At 32.0% G+C, this 17,952-nt stretch overlaps 2 protein-coding genes across 2 annotated transcripts; one reads left to right on the forward strand and one right to left on the reverse strand.

The window, feature by feature from the left end:
* The first annotated feature begins 1,831 nt into the window (after positions 1–1,831).
* On the forward strand, positions 1,832–7,921 carry LOC127802863 (rust resistance kinase Lr10-like). Its single transcript, XM_052338929.1, has 4 exons — positions 1,832–3,154; positions 3,875–3,898; positions 4,319–4,360; positions 6,609–7,921. Exons 1-4 carry the CDS (start codon positions 2,362–2,364, stop codon positions 7,652–7,654), a joined length of 1,905 nt encoding a protein of 634 aa, XP_052194889.1. The 5' UTR covers positions 1,832–2,361; the 3' UTR covers positions 7,655–7,921.
* A 3,343-nt stretch (positions 7,922–11,264) lies between these two features.
* LOC127802882 (rust resistance kinase Lr10-like) lies at positions 11,265–13,433 on the reverse strand. Its single transcript, XM_052338962.1, has 2 exons — positions 12,674–13,433; positions 11,265–12,474 (listed from the first exon to the last, which is right to left on the reverse strand). Exons 1-2 carry the CDS (start codon positions 13,335–13,337, stop codon positions 11,348–11,350), a joined length of 1,791 nt encoding a protein of 596 aa, XP_052194922.1. The 5' UTR covers positions 13,338–13,433; the 3' UTR covers positions 11,265–11,347.
* Positions 13,434–17,952: the final 4,519 nt, after the last annotated feature.

Genomic DNA, 17,952 nt, shown 5'->3' on the forward strand with positions numbered 1-17,952 from the left:
CATAAAACAAGTCAACTTACTTGTAGAATCGAGTTTTATAGAATCATATATGAATTTATGAGTTTATCGATCTGAGTTTACAAGTTTATTGGGTTCGAGTTTACAATTTTACGAGTTTACCAAGTTTTTTCTTGCCCACAATTTTGAGGTTAGAAACAAAAATATTTTTATCCCTAACTAACATATATATATATTTATATACAATCATTGTCAATCTCCTATTGTGGTTCTTCTATAAACCCCAAACTACGTTGTGTTTGTGTGCTTGCTGCATTCATTTGTTGTATCTTTTTGCAAACCCTAATCGTTGTCGATCTTGTTTTTGCCTTCCTTCCTTGTTCGTTCACCTTGAAAGTTTGAAGAATTAAACCCAACCCAGGTATGTGGGCGAGTTGTGAGTGAAAGTGACTATGTTTTGCTGAGTCCGGTAATCAAATGCCGTGTGTGTGTTGTGCTGAGCTCTGTGGTGTGTCTAATTGATGTGCTGAATGAGTATGTTATGCAACTATGCTTGTGTATGTACATTCTCATTTATGATGTTATTATCTACACGTATAAGTAAGTGCAGATTCAAAAAATTAATCTTAAATATATCACAATCAGATCACGGGTGGGTCTAATTTTATATTAAGATTGATGATTAGTAAGAAATAAATATATCTCTTTGATATTGGTAACTTAATTAGTGTAATGAGATAATGTAGAAATTTAACAATATTTGTTATTTTTATGATTTAGTATTTTTAGTTATTTTTAACAATGTTTGTTGATGATGATAGTAATGTTTGTTGTTTGAAATTTTGATTATGGATGGATGAATGATGAATTTAACATTTAGAAATTTTATATTATTTAGTATTTTTGAAATTGATAGATGAAGTAATTTTAAAATAGATACATCTATTTCATTTATAATAAGGAATATATCATTATAAATATATATTTATATAAATTAAAGAGTATTTTTAATTTTTTATAAAATCTTACGATTTTACTATTTGATTTTACAATCCGATTTTATGAACCCCTTACGATCTCACTTAAAATATCGATTTCAACAATTTTGACCGACCGACCTCTTACCTCCCACGCCACTAGTGACCACCGATAGAGAATGAGAGCAAGAGAGAGGCAATGACCATTGATGGAGGAAGGGGAGACTGGGGTTGGTCGATAAGGAGAAAAGATGAATCAGGGTTAGTTGATGGCAAAGAAGGCAAGAAGTCGCCAGCAAAGAGAAAGGTTGGGAAGGAGGAAGAAAAAGATGATAGTGTTGTACGTATTTTAATCGCGTGTGTAATTGATGCGCTGACTTAACTATCTAATAGACTTAAAATTGAAAGTTGATAGGACAAATAAATCCTCTCTCGAGAGGACAAAATAGTTAAACGAAAAAATGTGAGGAAACTCAGTGCTCCTTTATTCACTTTTTAACCATGAATAAAAATATTCTCCTTCCTAATTTTTTTACTTCAATTATGAGTCTTATCCCATAATTTCAATCACAGATAATATTTTTATTTTTCTAAGAGAGTATGAAGCAATATAAATAAAATAAATTTAATATTTTAAATAATTATGTATATTTTATTAGTTATTTTGTTGTCCATTTTTTATGCTTTTGACCGTTCTACTAATTTTTTTTTCTGATTCCGTCTCTATTTCTATGGTAATAAAGATTGTGAATAACGGAATCTTCCACTTAATAATGTAATAATGAACAAAATGAATCATTACACATTGAGTCAAAATAAGTGGGGACCGCCATGAGAAATGGCTCTCCCTGCAACATCATTTTGTCCACTGATTTTGGACACATCATTTTGTCCACAAAATCTGTCTCTCTCTCTCTCTCTCTCTGAACATGTCTGGTTGAGCCTCGTCATTGCAGCTGGGCATCCAACCCTTCTTTTTCTTCTCCTCCTGTATTAGTCTGGTTATAGATATAGAGATGCTAAGTCCTCATCTTCATCATCATTCAAATGTGACCCAAACTTCTATTCTTCCAGCGAAAACCTTCCCAATATTAGCTACCCCTTTGGCCGAAAAAACGACCCTAGAGGCTGCGGCCTAAAGCGATTCGAATTGGCCTGCGAAAACAATCGCATAATATTATACTTGTTTGGTGGAATTGGAAAGTATACGTGCTAGCCATCAGCTGCGACAACGGAACCATTCGGGTAGTGGAGGTGGGCATCGACCAGCGCAATTGCTCCTCTCTTCTTTCTTCCCTCTCGTCACGTAACCTTATAGATCTAAGTGGGTATCCCCATAATTATGAGTCATGGTACTTCTCTAATGTAGAAGTAGTTTTCATGAGCTGTGAAAGGCAGGTGAAGTCTCGGTTCTACAGGGAGATTGATGGTTCTTCTAGGTTGTACATGGATCTTGCTGGTGTTGCCAGCTCTGGTTCTTGTTTATAAATATGGATATGGATATGGATATGGATATAGATATGGATATGAATATGGATATGGTCGGGGTGCTAATTCCTTTTCATCATTATCATCATCCAAATGCGACCCAAACTTCTCTTCTTCCTGCGGAAGCCTTCCCAATATTAGTTACCCCTTCCGCCTCAAACAGGACCCTAAAGGCTGCGGCCTAACGCAATTCGAATTGGCCTGCAAGAACAATCGCACAATATGGTACTTGTTACACAGGATGTACTACGTCCTAGACATCTACTACGAGAACAAAACCATTCGGATAGTGGACGTGGGCATCGACAAGCGCAATTGCTCCTCTCTTCCTCTTCATTCCTCGCCACTTACTAACCTGCTTTTAGATAGATATTTTGAATATCTCCTCGAATATTCGAATGTAGTAATGTTGGTGAACTGTGAGAGGCCGATAAAGTCTGGGAATAATTCTTACGTGGATCTTGCTACTGGTTCTAATTCTAATTGCTTCAACAATTACTCTCCTTTAAGACGAAATCATTCGTATATGCTGGTAGGTGACTTGAGTATCTCGGATGTAGCAGAGTTGTGCACGGTGGAGGCAGTGGTTCGCGTTACGGCTGAGTTGTTCCCTGGTGGTGGCGGGAACCTTTCACTCTTGGACATTCACAGCGCCATGGCTAATGGGTTTGAGCTTCGTTACTTCAGTAGCTGGGACTGGCAGTGCCCCAGAAATTGGTCCTACTTCCATTGTGCGTAAGCCTTATTTTCTGATCATATTTTATGGCTTGAAATTTCCTTAGTATATTATTGCCATATTACTTTTGAGAAAAATGATATTTTATAATTTTCATTAATTAAAACATCAGTAAATCATATTCTTATTATTTTTTATCAATACAAAATTAATTAAAAATTATTGTTTGTTTCTAATATATATTATCATTAATAAATTAGTCATACTATATAAGAATGTATGTTCATGTGTTATATATTATCCTTTTTTATTTTATTTTATATAGTATTGCATAGAAGACTAAAATTAAACATATAATCACTTCAAATGTCGGAATATAACTTTATTTTATCTTTTTATTGCTATATAATATGAATGACTTAAGATTGTATTATACACGTAATTTGACTTAATAATTATTTAAATTTCTTGCACGAAATATTATTTAACTAAAGTAAGTGATAGTGATAGTAATAGCAATATTTTATTATTATTAACTACTGTCCCCTAAAAATAAATTCTTGTGTGAATTTATAATTGTGAGTTATATTAATAAAATATATATTATTACATTAATAGATTTCTAATTCTATTTATATTGTTATGTATAAATATTAATTATAATAACCATTATATATGATGCCGATTATTGAACAACATTTTCTTTCAACTTGATTATTGTTTTTAATGCTTTGGTTTCCTTATTTATTTATTTTTGTCTTGTTCTCAATTGCAGGCCTCATGGAGGAAATCAGATTGTGTAAGTATTATTTTATATTATATATATATAAGTTGAAAAAATATATAAAAAATTAAAGTACATTAAATAAGTCAAAAATATTTTTCTTTTAAATTTCATTTTTGTTGTTATATGATGATCCACACACACACACACATATATATATATATATATATAATAGGTCTTGCAATGTGGTATTTATCTTAATAAAAAATATTGATATAGGGTCGATGGAGCTTTTCTTTTTTATTTTTATTAATGTTTAATTATTTTCCTTTATATAAATATTTTATAATTCTAAAAATAAAAAAAGTGTGTTCACATTAATTTTTTTATTGCTTCCAACACTTTCACTATCCACCACTTTACATTGTTAAAATATTAGCGGAATGTGTTTCACTTAGGGGAGTTGCCAATGACTTATTTTCTTCTTGTTGGCAGTAACGACAACTTCCTTCATTTATGAGTCCGCCCTCTGGTGCGGTGAGTGTTTGTTATCCTCGATTTATTAGATAAATTATTCTCATACATCTTTTACAGTTTTGACTTTTTATGCTAATATACTTCTTATAATTTGTTTTTAGATAAATAAGTTTTTGTAATTTGCTTAAAATGGTTGAAATATCACTTTTGTTATAAACGATATTGATTAAGCACTAATTAAACTAAATTTACTCTTAATCTTAAACTAATTAAGAAAAAACTAAAAATTATTAAAATAATTAAAAAAAAATAAAGACTTGGCCAAAACCAAATGGTTTTCCAGCAACCAGAATTGTCAAAATCTAGTGAAGGTTCCTTTCTTAGAACCTTTTCTTTGTTGATAGGGAGGATTCTCTTATTGTCAAAGCGTTTTTATTCTTTCTACAAATGTATACATACATATATATCATTTCCGTTTTCTATCACCCTTTCTTGGCAGATATGATGAACCCAACCATGATTTTCAATGATTAATTTGAGGTCAAATTACAAATTTAGAGAGAGACAACTCTAATTAGAGATCTCGTAACGGTGATGATATATATATATATATGCTTCTGGAAAAAATTACAAAAATCAAGAGAAATGATGAGGTAGATAATGATGAGAGAAAGACAATGGAGGAGAGAAGGGGACGAAAAGGGCACCCTTTTTCACCATCGTGCTCGACAACGGGATAATCTTTTCTATTGTTGGAAAGGATTCCAGGGAGGAAACCTTTATTTAAGTTCCAACAATCATTGTTGGAAGTCAACAATGGGTTCTGATGATGGTTGGTTGGAGCTCATCTAGTCTGGCGCTAGAACCAAATTGGCTCCAACCAAGCCTTTGTTTTTTTTTAATTATTTTAATGATTTTTATTTTTTTTATTAGTTTGAGATTAAAGGTAAGTTTGGTTTAATTAATTCTTAATTGATAGTTTTTATAACACACTGGATATTTCAACAATTTAAGTAAATTATAAGAACTTATTTAAACTAAAAACAAACCACAAATTAAGGGGTGTTTGGGAAATTTATTTATCACTAAAAAATTAAAAGAAAAAAAACTAGAAAAAACTTACACACGCTGCCATTCAATGGAAAAACTTACATGGTACTACTAATCACCATATACCAGTGTTACCCACTTGAGATCAAATATCTTTAAAATATATATTTTTTAAATTTTAGTTGATTTATTTAATATGCATAATCTATAAATTAGTATATATATTTGGATAATAATTACGGTGTTCATCATAAAAAGAAGCCATATATAATGAAAACGATTATTATTGTTATAAATTCTGTAATTCTATTTGTAATAGTTTTTAGAACTGCTGATTTTATTTATTATTCTCTCTATTTTAATACAACCATAAAATTATGTTGCAGTTCTATTTGCATTAATTTCTTATATTAATTTTAACAACACTTCTTATAATTTTTTAAAACATTACTTATAATTTTATGAATATTAAAATTAATTATAAAAATTTAGTGTATAAATAAATAGCATTAGAGTATAATACATATGCATTAGTTTCGCCCCTTATTCCTTTGTTTTAACTTTCAGGCGTAAGTTTCTACACGCGTAAATATTTGCTGAGTTTTTATTTTGTTATAATTAATATTTTTGGTACTTTATAAATTTATCAATTACATTTAATACCCTAACAATCATACCTATCACGGTATGAGTATTTATTTTTATTTAATATACAAATTAATTTTGCTAAAGGTGCTTAAGTGAAAACTCATTTCTCGTGATAAATATGAGATTGTGAGTGTAAACTTTCTTATACCTATCAACTTGAACATTTTTTTTGTAATATTTTTATAAATAAAAAATAAGTTGAATAAACTATTAAAATAATGCAACAATATCATGATCGTATTCAAAATTAATTAACTCATAGAAACAAACTTTTGATATTATTATTACATTTTGGTGATAGAAATTTATTGTACAACTTTCCAGTGCAGTACAATTTCAAAAGACATGAGAAAGATAAAGCGATAACATGTCTTCGTTTTCTCACATGTTTGTTCATTTTATTAAATTGTACATGTGCTTTTTATACATAAACAAATTATTAACAAAAGGTGTTCGAATCATGTATATTACTTGTCCTCTGTGATTGAAGCTTGTTTTTTCCATCTTGAAATGTAAACAATTTTTCCATTCATTATTTCTTACAAATACAGCCAAACAACATGAGATTTTTCTTGTTGGTTTGGTTTTTAACTTTGAAATTTGTTTATAGGATATCTCGGTGTAAGAGCTTTAATTGGGCTACCACTCTATTTGGCACTTTTGGTGTACAAATTCAGGAAAAGACATGCATGGATGAACGAAGACATTGAGAGTTTCCTTCAAAGTCAAGATGATCTTGTGCCCATTAGCTACTCTTATTCTATGATTAATAAAATGACTACCGGCTTCAATCATAAGCTAGGTGAAGGAGGCTTTGCTGAAGTCTATAAAGGAAAACTTCGTAGCGGTAAAATTGTAGCTGTAAAAATGTTAAAGATGTCCAAAGCTACTGCACGAGAGTTTATCAACGAAGTTGCCACCATTGGCAAGATCCATCATGTCAACGTGGTTCGTCTTGTTGGATTTCATGCTGGAAGATCTAAACGCGCTCTTATATATGATTTTATGCCTAATGGGTCACTTGAAAAATACATATTTTTCGAGCAAGGAGATTCATCTTTGACCTATAACCAAATGTTCAAGATTTCACTTGGTGTGGCTCGTGGAATTGAGTACTTGCATTGCGGTTGTGAGATGAAGATCTTGCATTTTGACATCAAGCCTCACAACATTCTTCTTGACAAGGATTTTACCCCTAAAGTTTCAGATTTTGGATTGGCAAAACTGTACCCAACTGATGATAGCATTGTGTCTTTGACTGCAGCTAGAGGGACATTCGGCTACATGGCTCCAGAGTTGTTATACAAAAACATTGGAAGGGTTTCTCACAAGGCTGATGTTTACAGTTTCGGAATGTTGCTAATGGAAATGGCAGGTAGGAGGCGGAACCTAAATGCCTTTGTGGATCACTGTAGCCAAATTTACTTTCCTTCATGGGTATATAACCAGTTAAATAAAGGAAAGGGGATAGAAATAGGGGATGCCAACGAGGAGGATGAATTGCTAGTGAAAAAGATAATGTTGGTGGCTCTGTGGTGCATTCAAATGAAACCCGATGATCGCCCATCAATGAGCAAGGTAGTGGAGATGCTCCAAGGGAGTGTTACACTCTTGCCTATGCCTTCCAAGCCCTCTGTTTGTCCACAAGAAATGTGAGATGAATAGATTGGAATCAACAAAAATCTTGCAGGGCAAACATTGGTGTATATTTTCATTTACTATGAACGGAAGTGGAAGTGGAAGTAAAACTTAATATTTCATGTAAAAAATAATGTGCGTAGCCAGAGGGAGCGTGCAACCATGCATGGCATCTCAATCTTATTCCAACATATATAATTAGGCAACTATGCTTCAACTTTGCATATCATATTTACTAATAAGATGTTATTAAATTAATGTATCTTTATTTATGTTCTAATATAATTGCTTTGTACGACTGGCGTTTTGATTTCTTTTCTATTTGGTTCATTGACTTGCTTAACTCATTTGCAAGAAAGATGACGATTTGAGTGAGACTCAACGTGGATTTTAAGATTCTCGACATTGTTCAAGACAAATATTGAGAATTTTTCAATTTAATTTTGTTAGAATTGAGGTAAATATAATATTTATGTTCCTTGAACAGAGTTGAAAATAGGCTAACATATTTCGTTAGAAAGTGACACCATACCAGAAAGTGACGTGTTATACCTATCACCCTAAGGAGAGCTTGGCACAATATAACCCATACTTGAGCTATTTTGGGTTGCTCTGTGGGTTAGGTGACTAGTCAAATTGGACTAATTTATTAGTTTTTTAATTCATAATTTAAAAAATAATATTTTTGAATAATATACAAAATTATAAATACAAAGATAACATCAATGTATATATGAAAGCGTTTATGCCTAAAAGAGCTATTGGCATGATTGAGAGATTGGAAAAAAGATTCCTTTCGTCAGGAGCTGTTGGTTTGAGATCTCTTTAATAGGAAGACAAATTTCTTCTTTGTAAACGGGTTGGGGGTTTGGGTCTAAAAATGGATCCCTATGGAGGATTGCTATCTACAGGGAGTATAAAATTAGTCTGGGTGCTTGGTTTCGGAAAGAAACACCAAAAAAGATTTTGAGTCATTTTCATAATTTTAAAAAAAATTTAAAACTATTTTGTAATTTTAAAAAATTTTAAAAATACATTTACAAGCATGCTTAGAGACAAAAGATTTTGTCTCTAACTAAGATTCAAGTTTAAAATTGAATCTTCTTCTTTTTTTATTTTGAAAATATTTTAGTCTTAGCTTCTTCTCTTCATCACCATTTTTGTCCTTTTATCTTCTTATTATTCTGTCATTATCATCGTTGTCATCCTTTTGTCTGCTTGTCAGTGACCCACAACCGTAACAATCATCGTCTCCAAGCTTTTCGATTCGTGACTGCAATTTTGTCTATCTTTTCTTAATTGACCAATAATCAGTGATCATAAAATAGCCATCTACAAGTATATATGTAGTTGTGAATATATATACATATAGTAGTGAATGTATATATATATAGCTATAAGTTTGTGACTCTGAATGTATGTATATATACAGCTATGAATATATGTATATAATTGTGAGTATGAATGTATGTATGTGTAGAGCTATGAATTTATGTATATAGTTGCGAGTCTCTGATTGCCAATGTATGCATATATATAGTTATAAATGTATGTAGATCAAATACATATTTTAGTTATTGTATTTGTATATTTTTTTATTTAAACATTCAAATTTTTTGTTATTTCAAAGACAGTTGAATTTGTAATTTTGAGTTAATTGTACCTTTAAATTTTTTATTGTTTCAATTACGCCTCTAAACTATATAATTTTAAGTCAATTACATACCTTGATAAATTTGTTGAGAATAATGAATTTAAATGTGTTAATTAAATAACAAAAAATTTAGAAATGCAATTAACTCAAAATTGCAAATTCATGGGTGTCTTTGAAATAAAAAAAAGTTCAAGTGTTTAAATGAAAAAAATATGTAAGTATAAGAGTTAAAATATATATTTTGCCAACATATGTATATATATAATTGTGTGAATATATTTACGAATATATGTATGTATGTATATGAGTAATTTGTTGGGTGCTTCTCTCTTGTTGCATTATTGGGATCTAAATAATACTTTTTGGGCTTTTGACATGATAAGTGTGATATTTTTGTGTGTGTGTTGAGGTTCGACAGCTATTATTGAAAAAAAAAAATAGAGTTCATATATATCCTCAAGTTGATAAACTTTACTGTAAGATGGAATTGAAGTGTGTACTTAGTTGATGTGTGGATTAAATGATATTGGATTTAATTGATGTATTGACAGTTGACTCTTGATTAAATAAGCTTTGGACTTGATTGATGTGTTGATGAAATAGTTTTGTATTTTTGAGATTAAAAGCTAAGGGTGGATGTTGTTTTTTTTATTTTTTTCCTTATATAGGTTGTATGTTATCCTGGCTCATTCAACTTAGGTTTGGACTCTAGAAACATTATCTTATCAAAAATTAGGGATGAAAAAAATAGTTTTTTGTGAAAATATTTGACTAGAATCAAAAAAATGAGGAAAGGAAGGAGTAATAGGAAGCGGTTATGCAACTTTTGTAATTTAAAAAAATATAAATTATACACAATAATTAGGGCTCATCTGTTAAAAATCAATGAGAAAGAGATTGTTATTTCTAAAAAAGTGATAGTTTAAATTATTCTTGAAATTAAAAAAAAAAAGCTCTAAAGAAGTTGCCCAAAATGTTTAAAATTTACAAGCTAAACAAATTTCTTTGCCAAAAAATAGTACTTATTTGGGACTTTTTTGGTCTTTACATTAACCAAATGATTTAGAAAATTTAAAAAAGAGAAAAATCAATGATTCACCTATTGTTAGAGTTTTTGACATTTAAAATAAAACACAATAAGATAATGAGATTACTGGACTATTTTATATTATAAGTTTAACTTTTAATCGTGCAAGAAATTCATATTATTTGAGTGCTATTTCATTTGATGCTACTCATTTATTGGGTGGTTACCGGCCTCTAGCTTACAATAAATTGATAATCTCATTATTTTAGCAAGAAATGACAAATGTTGAAAAATTGTTCAAACTTATTAAAGACACTTGGTTGGGAAATAGTGATAGTATTCTTGATTAATTTTATAATTGTTTTTAAAAATAGTCCTATGTTTGTTAAAATTTTGAATGATTGGTGAAGTGAAAGATAAATAATTTATTGCTAATTTGACAAAAGAGGAAATAGATGAAATGGGCCATCAAAAAGTTGTACAAATTATTATCGCGATAATGCTACTAATTGTAAAGGAATTAGGAAAATCATTGAATGTATGTTCACATATATTTATTTGACTCATTTATGTTGTCTATACACTCAATCTTGCTTTGAAAAATATATATGTAAATAAAAATGCAAATAAGATTTTTCGCAAATAAGAGTGTGAAAAATCTTTGTTTTATCATGTAATCCGTTGCATTTTCGCAAATAAGAATGTGAAAAAGCTCATTCATTGAAATTAAGATAATTTTCAAATTCAATCTCTACTTTTTTCTAACTCAATATTTTATTTATTATTTATTTTTGTTCTTGAAATTTTGTTATCTTGTCTTTTGAAGATTTTACAATAAAAAATGGCTTCAAGAGAGATAAAGGTAGAGCTTCTCTACTGCCATCACAAAACAGGGGAGAGAAATTATTTACAACACTTTAGTATAAATGCTACTACATATCACATAATTATTCATCAATCCAATTCGATAGTAATTTATTACATAAATAACTTATTGGGCACAAGGCTATGATACAATACATGTTTATTTTCACTCCGATTCGGAAATGATTTCTAAATAACTAGTAGATGTCACCGTTGCACTAATTTTTTCTCTGGTCATGAAGGGATTAGTAGCAACATGTGGAATTGGGGGCACCCTCAATGTGCCTTCATCATCACCTTCTAGCATCCGCACCACATCTTTCATTGATGGCCTGTGCATTGGGTACCATTGCGTGCACCAAAGCCCCACAATAATCAGCTTCCTAGTAATCCTTGCATCTTCTTCTTGTTCCACTTGGATGCTTGGCACTGCCTCTACCCCCTGATTCAAATGTTCATAAATCCATTCAGGGAAGTAAACTTCGCTTTCTGAGCTGTCTTGTTTTGCAGCATTGTTTTGCCTCACTCCAACCATTTCTAGGAGGAGCATTCCAAAACTATATACGTCTGATTTGAATGACACATTCCCAAAATTTCTAGAGAATACTTCTGGTGCAATATAGCCTACGGTGCCTCTAGCAGCAGTCATTGAAACCACACTTTGTTCTTTGGAAAACAGTTTTGCCAGGCCGAAATCAGATATTTTTGGGTTGAATCTATGATCTAGCAGGACATTGTTAGGTTTAATATCGAAATGAAGTATTTGTTGATCACAACCTTGGTGGAGATATTCAACTCCTCTGGCTACGCCCAGAGCAATGTCTTGTAACTTTTCCCACCCTAACGAGAGTCTCTCCTTATCGGATGAAATGAACTTTTCCAGTGAATAATTGGGCAAGAATTCGTAAATAAGAGCCCTTCGAAAGCCATCAACGCAGAAGCCAACTAAACGAACAATGTTTATATGGTGAATTCTTCCTATGGTTCCCACTTCATTGATGAACTCTTCTCCATTTCCCTTGACATCGTGGAGGATCTTGACTGCAACATGGACGTCATTAGAGAGCTTTCCTTTGTACACTGTTCCATAGCCTCCTTGGCCTATTTTGTGCTTGAATTTGTTGGTGATTTTCTTGATGTCGGCATAGGAATATCTTGCAGGCTTGCGACTTCTATAGTGTTCCAAAAATTGCTTGATCTTTGCTTGATCATCTTTTTTTATTTTAATCCAGCTAAAGACACAGTACAATGCTAGAATTGTTACGGGGAGAAGAAATAAGTCTCGGAGCAAATCTGCAATTTGAATCAATCAAACAAAATTAATGAGAAAAAATAAATCAGTCAAACCGAAAGTAAAAATGCATCGCATTTGAATACTATATATAGAATAATAATTTAATCAATTGATAAATTAATTAATCATTGTAATTACAAATTAAACCGTAATGGTTCGCAATAGACTAATTTAATTGTGAATATGGAAATTAATTACCTGCAGTTTTGCGTTGGCTATGGCCGTTTTCTGGGGGACACATTCGAGTTTGACAAGCGACTTGGGACCATTTGAATCTAAGCTCATCAGGATGAGATGAATCGGAAATAGCTGGAAATGAATAAATGTCGCACATCTTTGTGCAGGACACCATGGGATAATCCGCTAAGGAAGAGTACGAAACTATAGCATAAACATTGCGAATGGGGTCACTAAGGAAACCATACGAAGGCTTTGTGGATGAACACTGGAAGAGGCTGAAGTTATAAAAACTGTAATATTCTGCGAATCCGAAGGGACAAGAAGACGGATTGACGGAGTCTGGAAAGTGTTTGGTAAAGCAGTCAAGATCAGGATAAGAAGTGTGGATAACGTGTGATGCATAGTCGATATACTTGACAGGCAGTTTCAGAGAGGGGGAGAGCTCTAGCCAAGTTCGGTTCTGGGCGCAGGAAAGATAGTAGCGGGGCAAGACACAGCCATGGCCTCCTGCAGCAGCAGACTGATGATCATCACGATGGGGTTTAAGACGGAACGGCGGCTGGATCACTAGACCGTCGCCGCAGCAGCCACTGCACTTGCCTGGAGCTTGTGCTGCTGCTGCAATTGCCTGGAGTTGTGGTAGAAAGAGGAATGATATAAGATTTAGTAGGAAGACGGCCATTTCCTCTCTAGATAGAGTCCTATTTGTCTTGTCTCGGCGATGGCATGAGGGAGGCAAAGGCGAGTTTGGGTTTCTGCAATTGCTTGGAGTTGTGGAGTTTGGTTTTGATAATTGTACTCTTGAATCGGACCCAAAGTGATGGTGGTGGCGGCCGATCGGGCACCATTAGCTTTAATTTTTTTTATTAATTAAATTGAAAGAGGAGAAGAGATCATTTTGGGATTTAAAAAAAATAACAATTATTTATTAATAACACGAAAGAAGTTAATTTAAAAAATATAAAAATAATCAATGCAATTTAGAAGTATAATTAAGGTAGTTAAAATCGAGATTTTAAATAAGATTGAAAAATGGTGCACAAAATCGTAAGATTTTAAAAATAATTAAAAATATCTTTTAATTTTTATAAATATATGTTTCTAATGACATAATTTTATAAAAAATAAATTAATATTATTTAATAAGCTGATTATTTTTTATTATAACTCAAAAGATAATGTTTTCAAAATATAGTTAAAAAACTAATAGGTTGGAATAGATAATTTAGAGATAAAACATAATTTAAAATTTTTTAGAAGATGCTTAAAAAATAGGTAATTAATTAATAGACCATTCAACTCGAAATTTGATTTTGCATGAGATTTGAATTATTTGAGAGTCTCCAAAATATAAAATTGTACGAGTAAAATTGAAATTTTATAAGATTTTATCTTAAATTGAATTTTAAATAGAATTTGAATCGTTTGACTTCTTCAAAAAATAAAATTATACATGTAAAATTGAAATTTTAACAACAAGAATGACAAGTGTGTTATGCTTAATAGGGATTGTTTTTTTTTCTTTTTTCCTTGTTTAATAAAAATCTCATTTAAAAAAAAACCTAATCTTAATAAAAATAAAAAAATCACCTGACAAGAACTTAAAAATGAGGGGTTCAAAAGCTTTTGGAAGTATTGGTAGACTTATCCGTGGACTTTGAATTTTTAAAAGGAGCATTTATTTGAGGAAGAAAGACCAGAAAAGAAGGTGAAATGACAATCCAAATATAATTCTACCATTCAATTGTCAAGAAAAGTCATGAGTGAGAAAGAGAAACAGAAATCACACGGCGAATACAGATGTGATCATTTTAATTTTTTTTTGTTAAGCTAATATATTAAAAAAACAACCAAATTAGAGGAGTTACAAGAATAAAAATGGAGACCCCCTAAATTGGTGAAAAGAAGCACTGTGCTTCTTGTAAATCCTTCCTCAAAAGCTAATACAATATTTTTCATAAAAAAATTAATTAATCAAACACCTAAAAGTTAAAATTTGGGGTTCGAATAGTAATTTAGAAACTTAAGTGATGACGGTGGCACCACTAGCTTTAATTTTTTTTATTTTTTCTGTAATTAAATTGAAAGAGGAGAAGAAAATATTTTGTCATTTAAAAAGGAATAACAATTGTTTATTAATAACATGGGAGAAGTAATTTTAAAAATATAAAAGTAATCAATGTAATTTAAAAAAATAATAATCGTTTTGGTCATTAGGGACATGGTATGTTGTGTTTAAATCTGTTTTTTTTGTAAGACACACAATATGAACTTTTGTTGTTATCTCCTTATAGTCTCTTTATGCCGATAATTTTTTCTCGATTTATGTTATTGCTCTAAGCATGTCTTAGCATAACTGTTATTTTTTTTATTTAATAAAAATCTCATTTTAAAAAAAACTAATCTAAATGAAAATAAAAAATTACGTTCAGGTCAAAGTGGTCCACATTGTATTGACAAGAACTTAAAAATGAGGGGCTCAAAAGCTTTTGGAAGTATTGGTAGACCCATCCGTGGACTTTGAATTTTAAAAATGAGCATTTATTTGAGGAAGGAAGACCAAAAAAGAAGGTGAAATAACAATTCAAACATAATTCCACCATTCAATTGTCAAGAAAAGTCGGGAGTGAGAAAGAGAAACAGAAATCACAAGGCAAATACAGATGTGATCATTTTAATTTTTTTTTTGTTAAGTTAATATATTAAAAAAAACAACCTAAGTAGAGGAGTTACAAGAATAAGAATGGAGATTGTAATGACCCGTTAATGGATCTAGAAATTTATTAATATTTTAATTATAAAAATTTAAACATTAAATTAAATGTTAAGAAATATTCTAATGTGTCAAAATATATATAAATTTAAATTCATGAATTAGGTTGTCCATTTAGGCCAAGTGTTTAAAGTCAATGAATGTTATGGGTTTAGAGAAATTCTATAGGCCTAAAATGGATTGGGCCATTAGTAAAGTGGGCCTTGGCATTATATATGTATATACATATGTGCATGATTTTGTGTGTGCAGAATTTGTGAATATAGAAAAAGAGATAAGAAAATGAAAAATATAGTAAATGTTAAAAGTGGGCCTAAGGATTTGTTGAGCCCCTTTGAGTTGGGCTAATGAAATGGGCTTTGGCCCATATGTTTATATGAGTGGAATGAAATAAATGGAAAAGGAAATGAAAATGGAAAAAGATCAAAATGGGTTGAGATATTTAGTGGAGTGTGTGTTGTGTAGAGGGGCATAATGGGAAAAGAAAGTTGGGGGGAGTGGTTGGAGGTGGCGTGAAAGTCATTCCTCCTCCATTCTTCATTTCTTCTTCTTGTTTATTTTCTCCCTCTCTCCCGAATGCTCTTCTTCTTCCATCATCATCTTGGTTGGAGCTTCAAGAGGTGAGGGTTGAGTTCTAGTGGATTGTTTCTCCTTCTAAGCATCACCCAAGGCAAGTTCTCTTGCACTCATTTTTTTTATGGTTGTGCAAGCTTTCTTTTCAGTTGTAGCAATGAAATGCTTCATGATTTTCTCTTCCTTAGTTTTTAAAAGTATGCCGGTTGCGGTCGTGTATTTTCGTTATTTTTTTTCCTTTGATCCGTATGTCATGTCAAGCCTTGTTGGGTCTTATTGATGGTTTCGTTGGGGTTTGTTCACCCCATTCTTCCTTTATGATGGGTTAGGAAGCTAGAATGGAAGTTTTGGAATATTTGGTGGCTATTTTGTGGGTTTTTGGCCTTTTTCTGTCATTCTCGGCTGCAACTTGACTGCTCTACGCATGTCTCGCTGCTTCGGCCATAACTTTTAATGTAGAACTCAGATTTGCGATCCGTTTGAAGTGTCATAAACTAGAGTTCGAGGGATTCAATTTGATATATAATATTATATATTTTGGTTATGATTTGAATGGATTAAGTATCTTCTTAATCTAAAGCAAGTAAGATGGCTAATGTAAAGTGTATTTAAATGCTTCCTTTGGCATCCCTCAATCCCCTATAATGATAAAATATGGTTGAAGACACCTATATGTATATACGTGGGGTTCATGAGATAAGAATGTAATTGAATTACATGATGATAATTCTTTGGGAAGATAATAAGAAAGGATCTTGGTTGGCATGTCCATAATAACTCATGCTTGATGCATGACTATCATTATATGAATAATTGCCCTTAATCAATGTGAAATGTGTGAAAGAGATGTGAAATCAAAGTGAGAATGTGTGAATGCCATTTATCATAGCATTGTTTGTGGTTGTGTTGCATGGCATTGTGTTTCTATATTGCCTCACTTTGTGATGTTGGATCATGGGTTGCATTCATTGGGGGAAATGGTCATGCCTTGTATGTGATGGGAGCGTGAGCATTAGCATGACACGATTGGCCTGTGAGTGCTGACTTGTGTATGTTAGGCGAGCATATGCATTAGAGCATTCGTATGTGTGGATTCTTACGTGGGCGTAGCATGGCCTGATGCTTGGCTTATGGAGGCCTGGTCATCACGTTAATGCTATAAGAGCCATTACATTCTTTATATGTTGCATTGCATAGTTCCTTTGCGTGTGGTGGTGATGGTGGTGAAAATTGACTTGTGCTTGTGGTACGTAAGACTGTGGGTAGAGGCCTACAATAGCTAGATCTTGTGATGCGTAAGACTATGGGTGGAGGCCCACAGCAATTGGATCTTATGATGCGTAAGACTGTGGGTGGAGACCCACAACAGCTTGTGACCTTGATGAGATTGTGAGTCATATGGAACATGATAACGATGGTGATGGATGTGAGATGAGAGCCTTGGGCTCACGTTCTTATTTTGGTAGCTTGTCCTTGGCTACAACAAGTTTGTATATAAGGTCTTAGGCACCATTATGTGTATTTTTTTATGTGAGCCCCAAGAACCATATGTGTGCACTATATGTGCATCCATGCATTGATGTTATAACTGGGCAACGTGCGATATAACTATATGTCATTGATTGTGTGTCATCTATGCTTTTGAGACTGGTGTGTCCATATGTGGTATGATATAAATGATGTTCAGGGAAGTCTGGTCATTTCCAATTTTTGTTGGTTTATACACTTGCCGAGCCTTAGGGCTCACTTTGAAAAGGTTTTGATGAAATGTAATAAATTATAATTTCTTAGGAGAGGGTGTTTTCAAGCGTAGAAGGCATGGATTCAAGTGAGGTTTACTTGTCGAGATTGTGATTTTCCTTGGCTCTGAATGGTTCATGCCTTCATATATTATCCTATTGATGTCTCCTTTTTGTTATATGCTTACTAAGTCTTGTGGCTCACCCTTGTT

This window comes from Diospyros lotus, chromosome 1, assembly GCF_014633365.1.
Source record: "Diospyros lotus cultivar Yz01 chromosome 1, ASM1463336v1, whole genome shotgun sequence".
NCBI lineage: Eukaryota > Viridiplantae > Streptophyta > Magnoliopsida > Ericales > Ebenaceae > Diospyros > Diospyros lotus.

What these genes read in the sequence shown, in the direction of transcription:
- LOC127802863 (XM_052338929.1), top strand. Translation starts at nt 2,362, where the DNA reads ATGGTTCTTCTAGGTTGTACATGGATCTTGCTGGTGTTGCCAGCTCTG. An exon ending in AAATTGGTCCTACTTCCATT is followed by an intron (nt 3,155 to 3,874) that starts GTGCGTAAGCCT and finishes TCTCAATTGCAG; the next exon opens with GCCTCATGGAGGAAATCAGA. An exon ending in TGAGTCCGCCCTCTGGTGCG is followed by an intron (nt 4,361 to 6,608) that starts GTGAGTGTTTGT and finishes ATTTGTTTATAG; the next exon opens with GATATCTCGGTGTAAGAGCT.
- LOC127802882 (XM_052338962.1), bottom strand. Translation starts at nt 13,337, where the DNA reads ATGGCCGTCTTCCTACTAAATCTTATATCATTCCTCTTTCTACCACAA. An exon ending in TAGCCAACGCAAAACTGCAG is followed by an intron (nt 12,475 to 12,673) that starts GTAATTAATTTC and finishes TTCAAATTGCAG; the next exon opens with ATTTGCTCCGAGACTTATTT.